This window comes from Caloenas nicobarica, chromosome 8 (genome assembly GCF_036013445.1).
Source record: "Caloenas nicobarica isolate bCalNic1 chromosome 8, bCalNic1.hap1, whole genome shotgun sequence".
Taxonomy (NCBI): Eukaryota; Metazoa; Chordata; class Aves; order Columbiformes; family Columbidae; genus Caloenas; species Caloenas nicobarica.
In genome coordinates, this window is record NC_088252.1 from 7,885,854 (window position 1) to 7,900,061 (window position 14,208).

At 34.8% G+C, this 14,208-nt stretch overlaps 1 protein-coding gene across 2 annotated transcripts in view; it reads right to left on the reverse strand.

Moving 5' to 3' along the window:
- The window catches only part of PIK3CB (phosphatidylinositol-4,5-bisphosphate 3-kinase catalytic subunit beta), a 101,761-nt gene that overhangs the window by 19,998 nt on the left and 67,555 nt on the right, over window positions 1–14,208 (reverse strand). For both annotated transcript variants that reach the window (XM_065639836.1, XM_065639837.1), the window contains 6 exons: window positions 13,339–13,590; window positions 12,628–12,724; window positions 11,612–11,742; window positions 8,151–8,204; window positions 5,984–6,172; window positions 691–812 (listed from right to left, as the gene is read on the reverse strand). In XM_065639836.1, the coding sequence (XP_065495908.1) occupies window positions 691–812; window positions 5,984–6,172; window positions 8,151–8,204; window positions 11,612–11,742; window positions 12,628–12,724; window positions 13,339–13,590 (845 nt within the window). The remainder of the gene's footprint in view (window positions 1–690; window positions 813–5,983; window positions 6,173–8,150; window positions 8,205–11,611; window positions 11,743–12,627; window positions 12,725–13,338; window positions 13,591–14,208) is intronic.

Sequence of the window (14,208 nt, forward strand, 5' to 3'; positions counted from 1 at the left end):
TCATTAAGCTATTCACCACAGAGAATTTAGAATTCAAGGACAGGATATGTGCAGTAATGCTGCAAATGATGTTATAAAATCTTGCCCTAGGTTACAGTGAAGGGCAAAATTACATGAGATAAAGGAAGAAATGCAGATAGCAAAAGCTACTGTGAAGAACAAATAAAACAGTAATTCTTTTTCTTTTTTATTTTTTTGTTGCGGGTTTGGGGTTTTTTTGTCGTTGTTTTTGGTTGGTTGGTTTTTTGTTTGGTTGGTTTTGGTTTTTGTATTATATGCTGCAACTTACATTTCTGCTAAATAACATCGCAAATACCTGACACAGAGTGTGAGGTGGCTGGATGGCCATTTTCATAGTATTCGATTACTGTAATATTTTCTGCCTTTGTTATTAAGAAGTTCTCACACTATCCTGCTCTCCCTTTCTCCAAGAGAGGGGCGAACACACAACCCTCTTTGGGACAAAGGTTCTCTTAGCTACACGGAAAATAATAATCATTGAATACAAGATGTCAGAATACGAAGGTTTTATTTGGCTGCCAACATGCTTATCTAGAAATTAGACTGCTTTATTTGGCCATCTATTCATGGCAGGCAATGTGTTTAAATCTTTCTTTTCTCTGTAAACAAACAGAATGCAGTTTTTCACCCCAGAAATCCTTGCACAGTGAAGCAATACAATATACTCACCTCATTTGCTTTAAACAACCCACTGCATATTCTCTGACGTACTGGTCTGGATAATTGAAATCCAACAACTCTAATGCTTCTCTAGGCAGCAGCTTGGGCCATATCTGAAGGAGAGCCTGAAGCTGTTTTAAAAAGAAGACTGTTAGGTTACAAGTAAACTAACTATTTAAGAAAGCAGATGGGTATAACTGCCCATAAAAGCATTCACATTTAACAGAAGGAGGCTAGAGACTGCTCATAAGCGGGAGGAGAACAGGAAGGAGAGAAAGAATTCTGGGAAAAAAACTGGCCAACTTCTAATTAAGTTTCTTACCCTTTAAAATGTTCTAGATTATTTTTTTGGCACTAGGTCTCATTTACATTTAGTCTGAAAAATCTGTTTCTGCATGCACAGTAAACAAAAATTAGGTAAACCCAGATACATATGTTTTAGAAACAGAGTTTCAATAAAATTTAGATAATGTTCCATAAATGCTATCATAAATATATAAATATTTTGGGAATGGCTAAAGTTTTCCATTAAAAAAAAAAAAAATCAAAGAAAGGTTGTGATGAGATAGATCTTTACCAAAAATATTTATCCACCTCAACTGATGGAGCCTTTTCCCACATGCACTATGAATAGTAATGAGCTTAAATTGCAAAAGGGATGATTCAGGTTAGATATTAAAAAAATCATCCCAATACCAAAGACAATTATGTGCTGGAAAAAATTACAGAAAACGTTAGTGTATTATTTTGGACTACCAAAAAGAACATCATCTACAGGTCTCATAAAATAAATTGGTTTTATTGCATTTTAATGAAGCCACCCACTGAGAGTATGTGTTTAATATGTGTATAGTTGTATGACTGAAACAGCACACTATTACTCAAAATAAACGAGCATGAATGTGTAAAAGCAGTATATCAACAGCACAAGATTCTTCTTCTCTGTAGAAATGATAAAAATACCCATTCCTATAAATTAATTAATACACGTATTAAATATTTAAATGACAACTTATAAAATTTGGATTATTAGGAAGATGTTATTTTCCTCACGATTTAGTAATCCTTTTACAACAACAGTGGAAAATCTCTATTTCTACTATATGTCATAGTTCAGCTAATGCTTCCAGTTCAAGTATGACAAACACGTCTGAGTTCAGTCTCAGCCGGCACTTAACAGATGTGTTCATAGCACTATTTAAGCACGGGGCCGGGCAGACTTTGAACTGGTCCATCTGTGCAGTTCTGTGAAACTCAGAAGGCAAGAAATGAGCACAGATCGGTCACAAAGCAAAGCAGCTACCCATGCTACAATTCCAGAGGTGGAGGGAAGAATCAATTAAACTGGTTTCATAGGCAAATATTGGCATGAACACATGCAAGATTCACCATGATATAAAGTAAAATTAAAGATGTTTTAAAATATAGATGTCATAATCCCACAGAAATATACATGCAAAAATCTATTCAATCCACAGCCCAGTAGGGTCAACAACACCAGTCCTTACATCAAGAACTACAGCCATCAACACTTACATATCATGAATACTTGTACTGAAATTCTGAAGAGAATACTAACACTGAGCAGATACTTCATACCATAAAACAGATGTTGCAAATGCAAGCAGCAGCTCTGCCTGTCAGTAAGACACACAGTAAGAAATTTCAGAACAAAAGTATCAGAACTTCTAGACAACCTACTTTAAATCAGGTGCAGAACCAACAAAAATACAGAAGTATTTTGTTGATAATGAATGATCAAAATGAGTGGAGAAACTGAAATATAATCTGAAAAGACAAGTCCAAGTGGCCTTTTAAGCCTCATGTATCGGGCAATGAATTTTGAAAGTAATAGTCTACAGCATGTACATTAACTGTGAAGTTTCTTTGAACATACAGGCCTTCTCAGAGGTCTTCAGACTGCTGAAATTATCTCCGAGGTTATTACAATGAAAAAACTTTAAGTCATGTGAGCTTGGAGGAAGCAAGATCTAAATGACCTATAAAACAGCCAAGATAAGTCCCCAAATACCTACTGCTCTGTTCACATTCTGCTTTGGATCTTTTATTAAGAGAGAAGTGCAGTCCAACTATCTCCGCATCCCAGGTATCTTGGAAGAACTGCCAAGCGTATTTCATTTGTAAAGAAATTCTACATTTCAAAATATGTGGTTCAAGTTCTTAAAATTTCTCTGCAATATCAAACATGTTAAAATGCTGCATACATGAACTAGTGCATACTTCTCTCACGTGGTTTGCAACCCCTGACAAACTGTGAGAAAATGACAAACTTCAATTCTCAACAACAATCTAAAGGTTTTCTCTAAACTCGGTGTATCAATATTTTTTCTATAAAGAAATAACTACAATTTCTTTCCTAACAAGACAAGTTTACTATAAGAGACAATACAATTAAAAACAGGACAGTATTTGCATTCCAATTATTTCAAGTGTTTCGAACATTAGCTGTCCTTTCTCTACTTCTCATTAATGCTCGTGTCACTTCACTGAAAGTGAGTGGATTTTTTTTTTTTTTAATAATGGTTAAAATTTTGATTTGAGAACAAATACTGCCTGTGAATTCTGCTAACAAGTTCTGTCACCCTACTACTCTGCTGAGCTGAGGAGGTTATGGCACCAGTAAGAGGCAAACACCTTCAGACTTCCTTCAGTGCAACTATTCTACTAAAACATTGGAATACAATGAGAGCTTGGATTAAATCTGTAAGGTAAATAATACAAAGCTGCTCTAATCCATTGTACATAACCTCATGGACCATTGCACTACTAGATTAAAGATGGCCTGGTCTGCAATCAAATATAATAGTCCATTTCTAAAAAAAAAAACCAAAAAACAAAAAACAAAAACCAACTTACTACTTTTGAGCTGCATTAATAGAAACAGGAATATGGTTATTTAGTTCATTTTTCTTATAAAGAACTGGTGTTTGGTTGGGGTTTGTTTGGTTGTGTTTATAAAACTTTTTGTCTTAAGTGCCGAGACTTTTACTGAAATACTTGCAGCTAACAATAGGCATTAAAAAAAAACTTTGCGGTACCATGGCATGCATGTTGTAGCAGCACAAATACTGCAACATACAGCTAGTACTATATATATTTACTTTTAACAAGAGGTAAATTACAAGTCCTGCTAGTTTTGTAATTCATAAAATTAACGAGGTTGTCTTCCATTACCTGAAAAGGTACGTAATTGGGAATACTTACATGTATAGGTATTACAGGAATATTTGGCATGATTAAGGATAAGATCTCATTTTCCAGACAGACTATTCTTGCTGACAAAAATATTAAAATATAAACCACGGTATTGTCTATACATAAGCAAACGTAAATACTGCATTCCTTCCAGAAAATACACAGTAACAAGCAAGATGACTACATATTTTCAGCCACCTGTTTAGATAAAATGCTTTATACATATTTTTTAATGTTACCAAATTTAAATGGCTTTGAGCTGTCAGCTACTATCCATACACCTAATAACTTTTCAGAATTTTGCTACCAAAGGCCATATTTCAAAGCCCATAGCAAGCAATCAGAACACCTTTTCCTTCACATACTTCAATGAGTAAACAAATATCTGCTTATATTTCTACAGTTTGTATTTCCAGATAACTTTTAATAACGAACAATAAATTCAAAAGTGCATAATGGAATTACTAAGAAACAAAGGATTCTTGCAAGTGAAAGAATACAAGTGAGCAAGGAATCTGTGGGTGCTACATTTTGTTAGTGTTGTGTTTGTTGCACAATGAGCTAGGATGAAATTCCACTTATTTTTATAAGTTCACAGAACACATACATCTAGCTGGTAGGAAGGACAGACTAGAAAAACTCTTTGCTGGAGGCAAACCAAGATTCTGACCGACTGAATAGTGATAAAAATCACACAATGAATATAGTTGGAAGTTGAGTTTTTATAGAGTAGTTTCCTTTTCTTCGTAGAACACCTGACAAAGGTCAGAATACTAAGCTAGGAAAGAAATTTATACTATCAATCATAATCCTTCACAACAAACGCTTTTTAGCTCAAAGTTTTTAAAGATTAAAGTAATAGTTGAAAATATAAAAAATTAGTTTAAAACTAAAAAATAAAGCAACCAAGTGGAAACACACAAATAACATCTCAGTGTAACACTCTACAAGAAGTTGAGCATCATTTCAATGTGCAATTCCATGAGGACAAGCAGATGAACAAAACATCTGAGAGTAAAAGCATTGCGCTTGTTTAACACTGGCCAATTTTACAGTTTTGTTCAACCTGCTCTATACACAAACCTAAAAAGTTTCAATACAAATTGAGAGGTCTGTTATTTTATTAATTTTAAGTCAGTCTACCAAGCAGGAATGGTCTCACTACAAACTCATATAATTTTTCCGTATCAAGGATCCACCTGTTCCTAAAAAGCATCGCATGAGTTGGATTCTATTGGAGTAAATATAGCAAAAGGCAGCTACACCAACTTCCTTACAGTATAGGGAAATAACCTTGCACATCTATACAAATTATACAGTTTTACTGAAAATGTAATATTGTATCACAGCACCAGTCTTCAAGTCCTTGATTATTTAAAACTACTTTAAAGAGATTCGATTTGGTCAAATAGTCAGCACCATGAGCAGGAAGTACATTCTACCACTAGTGGGTATCATATCTCTTTGAAAAATCACCTGTCTGCCTCAATGAGGTTTAATTACCCAGTCTGAGATGTGGATTTTTATAATCTTTGAGCAGTTTAACGACGTTTATAAGAAGCCTTATTTCAGATCTTGATTTACAAACTTAAACTGTTTTCTTTTTAATAACCTTATTTTATAAGTTCTTACTATGAGGATGGTCAAATGCTGGAACACGTTGCCCAGAGAGACTCCAGAGTCAAAACCCAGCTGGACACAGTCCTGCTCCAGGTGATCATACTTGAGCTAGATGGATGCTTGGACTAGATGATCTCAAGTGGTCCCTTCCAAACCTAATTGACTTCTGTGATTCCGTGAAATTCCTTCCTTTTAAGATCAAAGTTGAGCACCAGATTTTAAAATTAGCCTGTATAAATAATTGCTGTGCTTTTCTCTTCATTCAGAGGACCTCTGAAATGCATTTTGGGTTTTGGTTTTTTTAAGGTAGGTTGCTGCGTATGTGTCCAGGCCACAGAACGTACACAATGAACTTTGGTTTACACAATAGTACCATTTCAAAATGTTTATACTTGGGAAAGAAAAACCTATCTACTCTTTATGTGACTCCAGCATTTTTCTCCACTGTCATTGTCTTTTCCCTTACCTGAGCAACATCTTCAAGTTTGTTCCATTTTAAAGAGAGCAGCAGTTTTGGCAACGATTGTGGAAAATTTTCACGACAGTCATATCGCAAAGTCCAAATAAGATCCATTTCATTTTCACAGAGTTGAGATAAAGGATCTCTTTCCATTATTTCTTTTAGCACAATATAAAACTTCTTACCACCTCGACCCTAGAAAATGAGAAATTTATAATGTTTTGATATATTCAGTATGATTCTTATATTTTAGCTCAAATACTAGAAATCCTACACCAGGAAAAACATCAGATAAAACTCATGAAACACAGGGGAATGACTACTATGCCTTTCTTTCAAATTCAAATTTCTTAAGCTGTAAGAACTGTCACTAAGATTCAAAATTCAGTATACAGAAGTTTCTGAAAAGGTAACAAAACTTTAGACTTAATGACACTAGATGGCAATATTTCCATTTTCCAACTCTAACATGAAGAACTTTTGTTTAGGATGCATATACTTTCTCCTTTTGTTTTTCCAGTAAGCAAATTTAATAAATATATGTATAATTTATTTTTAATTAAAAGTCAAAAGATACTTTTCCAATGATAACCAAAGGGAAGTACATTTCCTAAGTATATAAACACATATTTGTCTTCTAGTCCAGACTTGTCATTTCCAGACATTTTGCACCATTTTATCTGTGAAACATTAACATTGGTATTGATGCTGTAAATCAATTTGTATGAATGAGTCTTCACACTGGCTCAGCTAATAACTGCACGGGCAGAAATTAAAGCAGAGATATCAGCAACAACAGCATTCCACAAATTAATGGGAGGTAAACGAAACTGCTGCTTCTGGGTAAGAAGGTACTAGTAGCTGAAGGGAATATGTTACTTTCAATACATATTTTGAAAAACAATATGGCAAACTTTAAATACCAAAGACAACTTTATCTTCGCAAAGCTGAAGAAGTTTCCACGTAATTTTAAGAGGTAGGCCAAAGGTCTTTACATTAATGTAAAATAAAAAAAATTTTAAAAAAAGGAAAGTTCAAAAGAAATGGTAGGTAAAACCAAGTAGGATCCATAACAGAAACAAACAGCTCTCATGAAATAACATCCTGCACAGGTTTCCCACCTGACAAAAAATACATCTGCTGCACAGAAAATTTAACTTTAGCTCCTACTAGGAATGATTAATGCCTGAGCCTTGTATTATGCTGAAATGTTTTAAGTAAGTATTTTCATGTAAAAATACCACCTAAGTATAAATTCTTTAGGACCGAACAGACTTTAAAAAGCTGGTTGAATTGCAATGCTTGTTAGGTAAACTAAGCACATACTCTGATTCTGTATCCAAATAAGTAAACAGTCTTGAAATTAAGGTGATTGTTGTATCTGAAAATGTTAATATTTCAAATTAAGTCACAATTCTGTCAAGTTGGCCTGCTGCCATTTAAGATTTGCAATTATTTGCACACTAAGTTGTTTGCACCCAAAGTAGCACTGAGTTTTCACTTTTCCTGAGCACATAAAGCACTTGGTAGTGCAACTGACACATTCTTCGACTAACTGCTTTATTCTTATATAAAATGCAGTTATTATTACTGTTGATCCAACTGTGATTTCACCATCTTAAACTGCAATTTTTTGTATTTTTGTATATAACACAAAGAAAACACTTTCAGATTTTGGTGATCTTTTCAAAATTTGTCCTTAAGTTAGAACTATCCAGTTCCTCAAAAGCAGCATATAATCACCATATTTAAGAAACATCATCAATGACCATTTTTGAGAGAGCTTATTTGGAAACATCTGACAATCAGGCAAATCATCATACTTGACAGAACTGAGCAATTTTCCAGCAATATTTCATGCATCCTAGGAATGTATTCCAGATCTAGATGTGATGTAAATTTTAGCTGTGTTCCAAATCCAGAGTATGTGAAGCAATTGTGCTTTCTGACAAAAACCAGCCAAGAAGTCCAAAAATATATCGGAAAAAGTGGATATATACCCAAAAAAAAGTGGAATTATACAGCAGTTCACCGAAGTGAACTACATAAGAAAACAGAGCCAGCAGAACTGTTGTTACCCGAGCAGTTGACTTATCTCTAGATTGATGTAGAAGATAAAAACCAAGAAACCTCAGAAAATTAATTTTTAAATGGTCTTTAGCAGATGCTTACCGTCATTGCAGCATTATCACTGCTTCTTGCAATCTCAGCTGCCTTTTCAAGTATCTGCAAAAAGAAGGTTTTAATTAAATTAGATTTTAAAACAAATCTGACTGCATTGAAAGGATAAACATAGAAATGAACTAGATAAGGAAATTTTGCTACCTTTTGGATAATTACAACACTATTATTTTGTATATACAGTGGTATAACATGGACTTCTATGCCGTGTCCCTTTTCCAATCTGCAGGACTAGGGAGATCAGGAATAGGAGCTCTCATGATTACTTAAATGTTGTTGTTCTTCATCACTCACAGGCTAAATCGTCTTCCCGATAGCATCTCATTGTCTGTTTCTGTTTGTGTTTCCTCCTTGTTTTTCAGTACAGCAAAACAATTCCTCCACTCTAAATTATCCTTTGCTTTCTCATCTCTTCTTCTGCTGGTTTTGGCGGCCCAGTTTCCATGACCCATACCTGTTACCCACAGATCCACACTTATAGCATTCTGTTTCAGTGAGAATCCACAAACTCAGGCCTTTCACCATCCTCTCAGATCGCCCATATGATCTCAATTAGCGTTTCCAGTTCTCTAAATTTAGGATCTTCCATGGTGTAACATCATGAACAATCAGCTTCCAATGCAAACTCATTTAATGATACAGTGAAGATTCCTTCAACAAGCTCTCAGCACCAGCTAATTAAAGCAACCTTCAGGAACAAGAATTGCTACTTTTCTTAACAGCAAAGCAACACCTCCCCGGAAGTTTAGCTCTGAGTTACTGTTGCTCCTTTTTTTTTTTTTGGCCTTTTGAACATTCTACTTAGTTTTTGAAGTTCATGTAATAAATCATGATGAGTAGTTAAAGTACAGCTGTAAACACAAACAAACTCTATTCTGCACCCTTACTGCAACCAACAGAGATGTGTTAGAACGGTGACTGCCTAAGCTGAACCGGTCAGGTAGGTATATCTACAGTTGTCAGATGCTGCTGCTTTGAGGAACAATTCATAAAACGAAATGTCAATTAAGAAAGAAGTCTAAAGAACTACACCACCTCCCTTCCCTCAGAGGTCTGCCTCTCCCATCACCCGCGAACATAACACCACCCCCAGACACAGATTTAGCAAGACTTGTATTGTCTTTACTCAGGCAATATGAGAAATAACAAAAGACTACCATAATCCGAGCATAAATACTCAGCAGCTAAAAATCCTTTAAAAAGGTATATTAGCTTGTCTTATTTCTTTCTCTGTATGAAATGCTTATTATGACGATGCATTATCTGCTACTTGGCTACAAAGCTTGTTTATACACTGCATAAAAGCACGCATAAACCAAACCACAATGTCCTAACTCTGTGTTTGATGCTTGCCGCCTTGTGCTTTTTAGAGTTACTCTGTTTGCAAATAATCTTTGAAAGTTTCTGCAAGTCCAGCTGTGTTCATCTGAATGATGAGCCCCTCAGTGTGTTGGCAGCACCGATCATTAACCAGCCCAATATATGGCTCCTGCATCAGATAACAGTTTTCTTATCCATTGTCAAGGCACTTCCGCTCACTCAGCCGCAAAGAGCTATTCATTGCAAGTGGATTGATGCTAGGATTGAAAAGATCCATCTATTTTTGCACATTATGCTTCTTAAAATAAAAACTTGGCATCCAATTCTCCATTTTCTTGGCAGAAACAAACAACAACACTGGGAAAATTAGAAGCAGCCATGCAGCAGGCAAGTCTCATTCAGTCAGTTTTGAAAAACAGATTCTCAGCTGATATAATTCAAGCAGCTACAATGATCCAATAGGACCCTCACCAAGAGAATCTTCCAGAGATCGGGTATCTTACTCTCTTTTCCAAGGGAGAAATTTCACTCTACCCACAGAAATGGATTTAATTATCAAAGAGTTTAGAGCTTTGATTTTCCCAGCAATACTGCAAAACAGTTTTTTAACTCTAGGGAACTGCAAGTAACAAAAATTACTGGGGAAAAAAAAATGCTAAAAAAGAAAACAAAACCAAAACCATTTTGTAGCATTTCCTCAAAGCTGAGTGCTTTCAATGAGAGTTTCATTATCAACTCTGCAATCACTTTATAAAGATGCTCTGGGATTTTCCTCTGAGACACAGGATCTCTCAGGTACAGTTCAAGAAGGGGGCAAAGCCACAAAATAAAACAATCCAGCAGCTAACCAAGGTTACAAGGGATGGCGAAGACCATCAGACACTGCTTTAATGTCAAACCATCTGGCAACTTGCTCAGTAAAATCTTTTGTCTGTATTCACTCCAGCATTTTAACATACTGAAAAATTGGTATCACAGGTGCAAGGAGAAGGAATAACAGAGCTAGAACAAATATGCAATTACTTAAGAAATATACTTTTGCATAACATGTTTGTAATAGGCACATAAAAGCAGCTTTTTTCTTTATAAATTAAATACATAAAGTATAATGAGAAAAAAAATAAAGCATTGCAAATAAACCAATAACAAAACTGACTAAAATATTTCCAGTATGAAGAGTAAACTGGTCAACCATCATTAAGAAGGCAATTAGTAAGTACTGTTTTAGCTCTTGAGGTATTTCCAATGCTGTTTTAATACAAGGCGGGTGGGATGGGGGTGGCAGGGGCAAAACAACAACAATGAAGGAACCACACAACCTAAAAAATAAAAAAACCTTATCTTGTTATTTGATCTTATTTTGATGAACGTTAAAACCCAAAATCTCTTTTTTATCAAACTGATAAAGCTTGGCAGTTTCTGTCTTTTTGTCCATGTCCCCCAAAGGGGGACATTTTCTTTAAGCAATCATTAACTTTCCCCAAAACAAAATTCAGACTAATGTATGTATGAGTTAAACCTTGTTTTTAAAATGCATCATTAGCCATCTGTTTTAACACTTATTTTATTACTTATTTCCTGGTCTCAGCTTTATTTGCTGGCTTGTGAACAACGTGCTATCTCGTGTTCACACTACGGACATAACCATGTGTATTCCAAAGATGCATTTCTTTTCTAGACAGACATTCCATATCTGTAGAAAACTGCAGGGCAACTGAAGTGGATTTTGTTCAAGAGCAGACCTTGAGAAATCCCTTTTCACACAGTATTTGGAGTCTATTTATCCTTAAAGTATTTTAGCTCATAGAGGAAAGTGTCCCAAAGAATGGATAACATACATTTGTACAAAGAAATAACAGATCTTTATAGATCACAGGCAAGCAGAGTTTGAAGGTTTCCAGAATGGCACGTAAGTTTAGTTTCTTGTAAAATCATTGATATTGGAAACTGATTATGCTTCTGACCCTCAAGAGACTAAGTATATGTCTTCATAATACTGTCTGAAGACCCCCAAATCAGAGCACAGGTATTCTCATGCAGTGTAAGTTTAAAAAACTCAAGTATGTTAACTAAGGAAGTGGGGAATCCAGTGGAAAAGGCAGTGTTGAAAGGAAAGAAGAAATAGCTATTACCTTATCAAAGGGAGGGTAATTAATAGGCTGCTTTGAATATTCTTGAAATCTAATGTGCAAAGCTGTTGCATTTTCAGTGTAAGGATTAGTCTGGACGGTTCCCATTGGATTCAACATTTCTTCAAGTTCATCTGAAACATTAGAACAATTAATATTATAGGTGAGACATGCATTAAAATTAAAAAATCCGAAAGGCAAAGACGCAATAAGAAATTGCTTATTGTCTACAATGGGCAGAAGCAAGTTTTGCTGCACAGCATTTTTATTACAATGCACTGCATTTCCAGCATAAACTACCCATACCTCCTACATTCACCAGTTCTCACCCAATGAGAAACTGATTTTCTCTTCCCAAAATAAACGTAACAGTCACGGGAAGCTGATACACCCCTATACTGAGCCAAATCCCAGTAAGATCTGCAGCTTCTCTAAACGAGTATACACACTGCCTATGTAACACACAGCATGAAAAAACAGAGTTTTAAGCCAGATTTCTCTCAGCACTACAGCAGAGTTCATACACCGTTTCTCAGGATAGAATGAAGAGTGACATGGAGATTTCAGACACTCTTACTAATCAATCTGAATGTCAGGAAAGGAAGACTTAAAAAAAATTCTAATTCACATTTTTTGCTGACACAAATATCATCACATACAATATAGCTTATCTCTTTAGTTTAGCATGCATGACACAGGGAACCAAATGAAACCTAAACTGTATCGTAAAAACAGATAACACTAGATATCAACATGCATCTATTTCTATGTGATTTTCCTTCCATAACAGATAAAACTTTTAGAACACTATTTCCAAGTAGACTCTTGGCCTTCTCCTTCCTGATACACAATACTTTCAGGAAAGAGATTAAGACATATATTTATCCACATAAAAAATACAAGTAGTAAAGAGATTATGACAAGAAAATTCAACATGCAGACAGAAAATGTTCTACTGTTTGACACTACTCTTCTTTGATCTTATAAATAAAGTCCAAATCTTCGAAGTTAAACTTTACCAGGGAATGACGACCAGCTGTGCAGTACCAGTTCTCCATTCTTCAGCTGTCCTTTATAATCAAATACCATGGTATTTACCCAGGCTACAGGATAATGCTGTTAAAGGAAAGAATTTTTACATGGAAACCAAGGTGCCAGTAAACACTACTATGCAGCAAACACTACAATAGAAGTAAAATCAAGAGGGTTGAGGGTTTGTTGTTGGGGTTTTTTTTGTTGTTTTGTCGGGGTTTTTTTAATGATGATATCTTTCAGAAAAGCAGTTAAGCGCATGCAGAGTTTTCAGTATGAACCCCAGTGCCACTGAGGACAATAAGACTTAAAATTAAGGGTGTCGTTCTGTCACTGTAAAAACACACATAAATACACATTTCTCTGAACATGAGCCTAGATGCTAATTTTTTCATCTTTTCCCAATCACAGCTCATCTGGAGTTCAGAACACAACCGACCATTTAAAATACAATTCTTTAAGCAGCCATTTGCCAACTGGCTTACAACCAAAATTTTCATGCCTTTTTCAGTGTCTGAGAAGTATGAAAAGTTCTTTTTCGTATCAAGATGCACCATTCTTAATACATATGTTCTTTTTATTTTTTTTGTCATTTTGCATTCTTGAACATAAAAGTGAAGACAATTAAAGATTTCTGAATACTTATTTCTATATAATTCAGAGGTACACTCAAGAAAAACAACAAATGAAATAATTACCACTTTTCCTGCTTTCCTAATAGTTTGGTATTTGCAAGGATTCATTGCCTTGGTTGACTTTTTAGTTTTCATCTTATCCATCACAGCATAAACTGCAAAGCAGAGTCTTGCCATTCTTGGTAGATCACAGACATTTATTTCAAACTCCAGTACTTCATTCCAAACATGGTCACTTCTCCCAGATATTTCTGTGCTTACAATAGTTTTACAAAGGAGCTCTGTACCATGGAAAAGACCAGCCCTAACATGAACCTGCAATAAAAAAAAAAAAAAGAGGAATCTTAAGCTTGCCACGAAACCTACAAAATTCTACATAGAATATTACACAGAACATACACAAATGTGTTTTGTCCATATTTATATCTTAAAGGAAATACTCGTTTTGAGGTTTTAAAATGAACCAAACAATTCTTGAGAACAAATTCTTTTTACTCTGCTGTTCATATTCCTGGCCAATCAAAATATGTTTGTTTAAATCATGTTGGCTACCTATTTTTTCAGTACCAAATTACTTATATTACCATATACAACTAATAATAACAACATTTGTAGTAATGAATTTGTAGAAACAAATACAATATATGGATATACAAATGTTTTTAACTTAACACGCACAACATGTAGGAAATAATAGGAAACAAACAACTAAGCAGAATGAAAAGGTAAATCTAATTTTCTGAATACAAATTCCAATCTCTGGGTAGAACCAATTTATGCTTCTAATTGAGAAAAGTTTGGGGTTTTTTTTCAGCTTAAGAAAAAAATCCATTTTTACTTAAACTGTTTATAAAAATGTATAAAAGGAACACTGCTGACTCTGACATCCAAAATCACCTGTAATAATAATAGGAACAGTATCTATGATTTCCA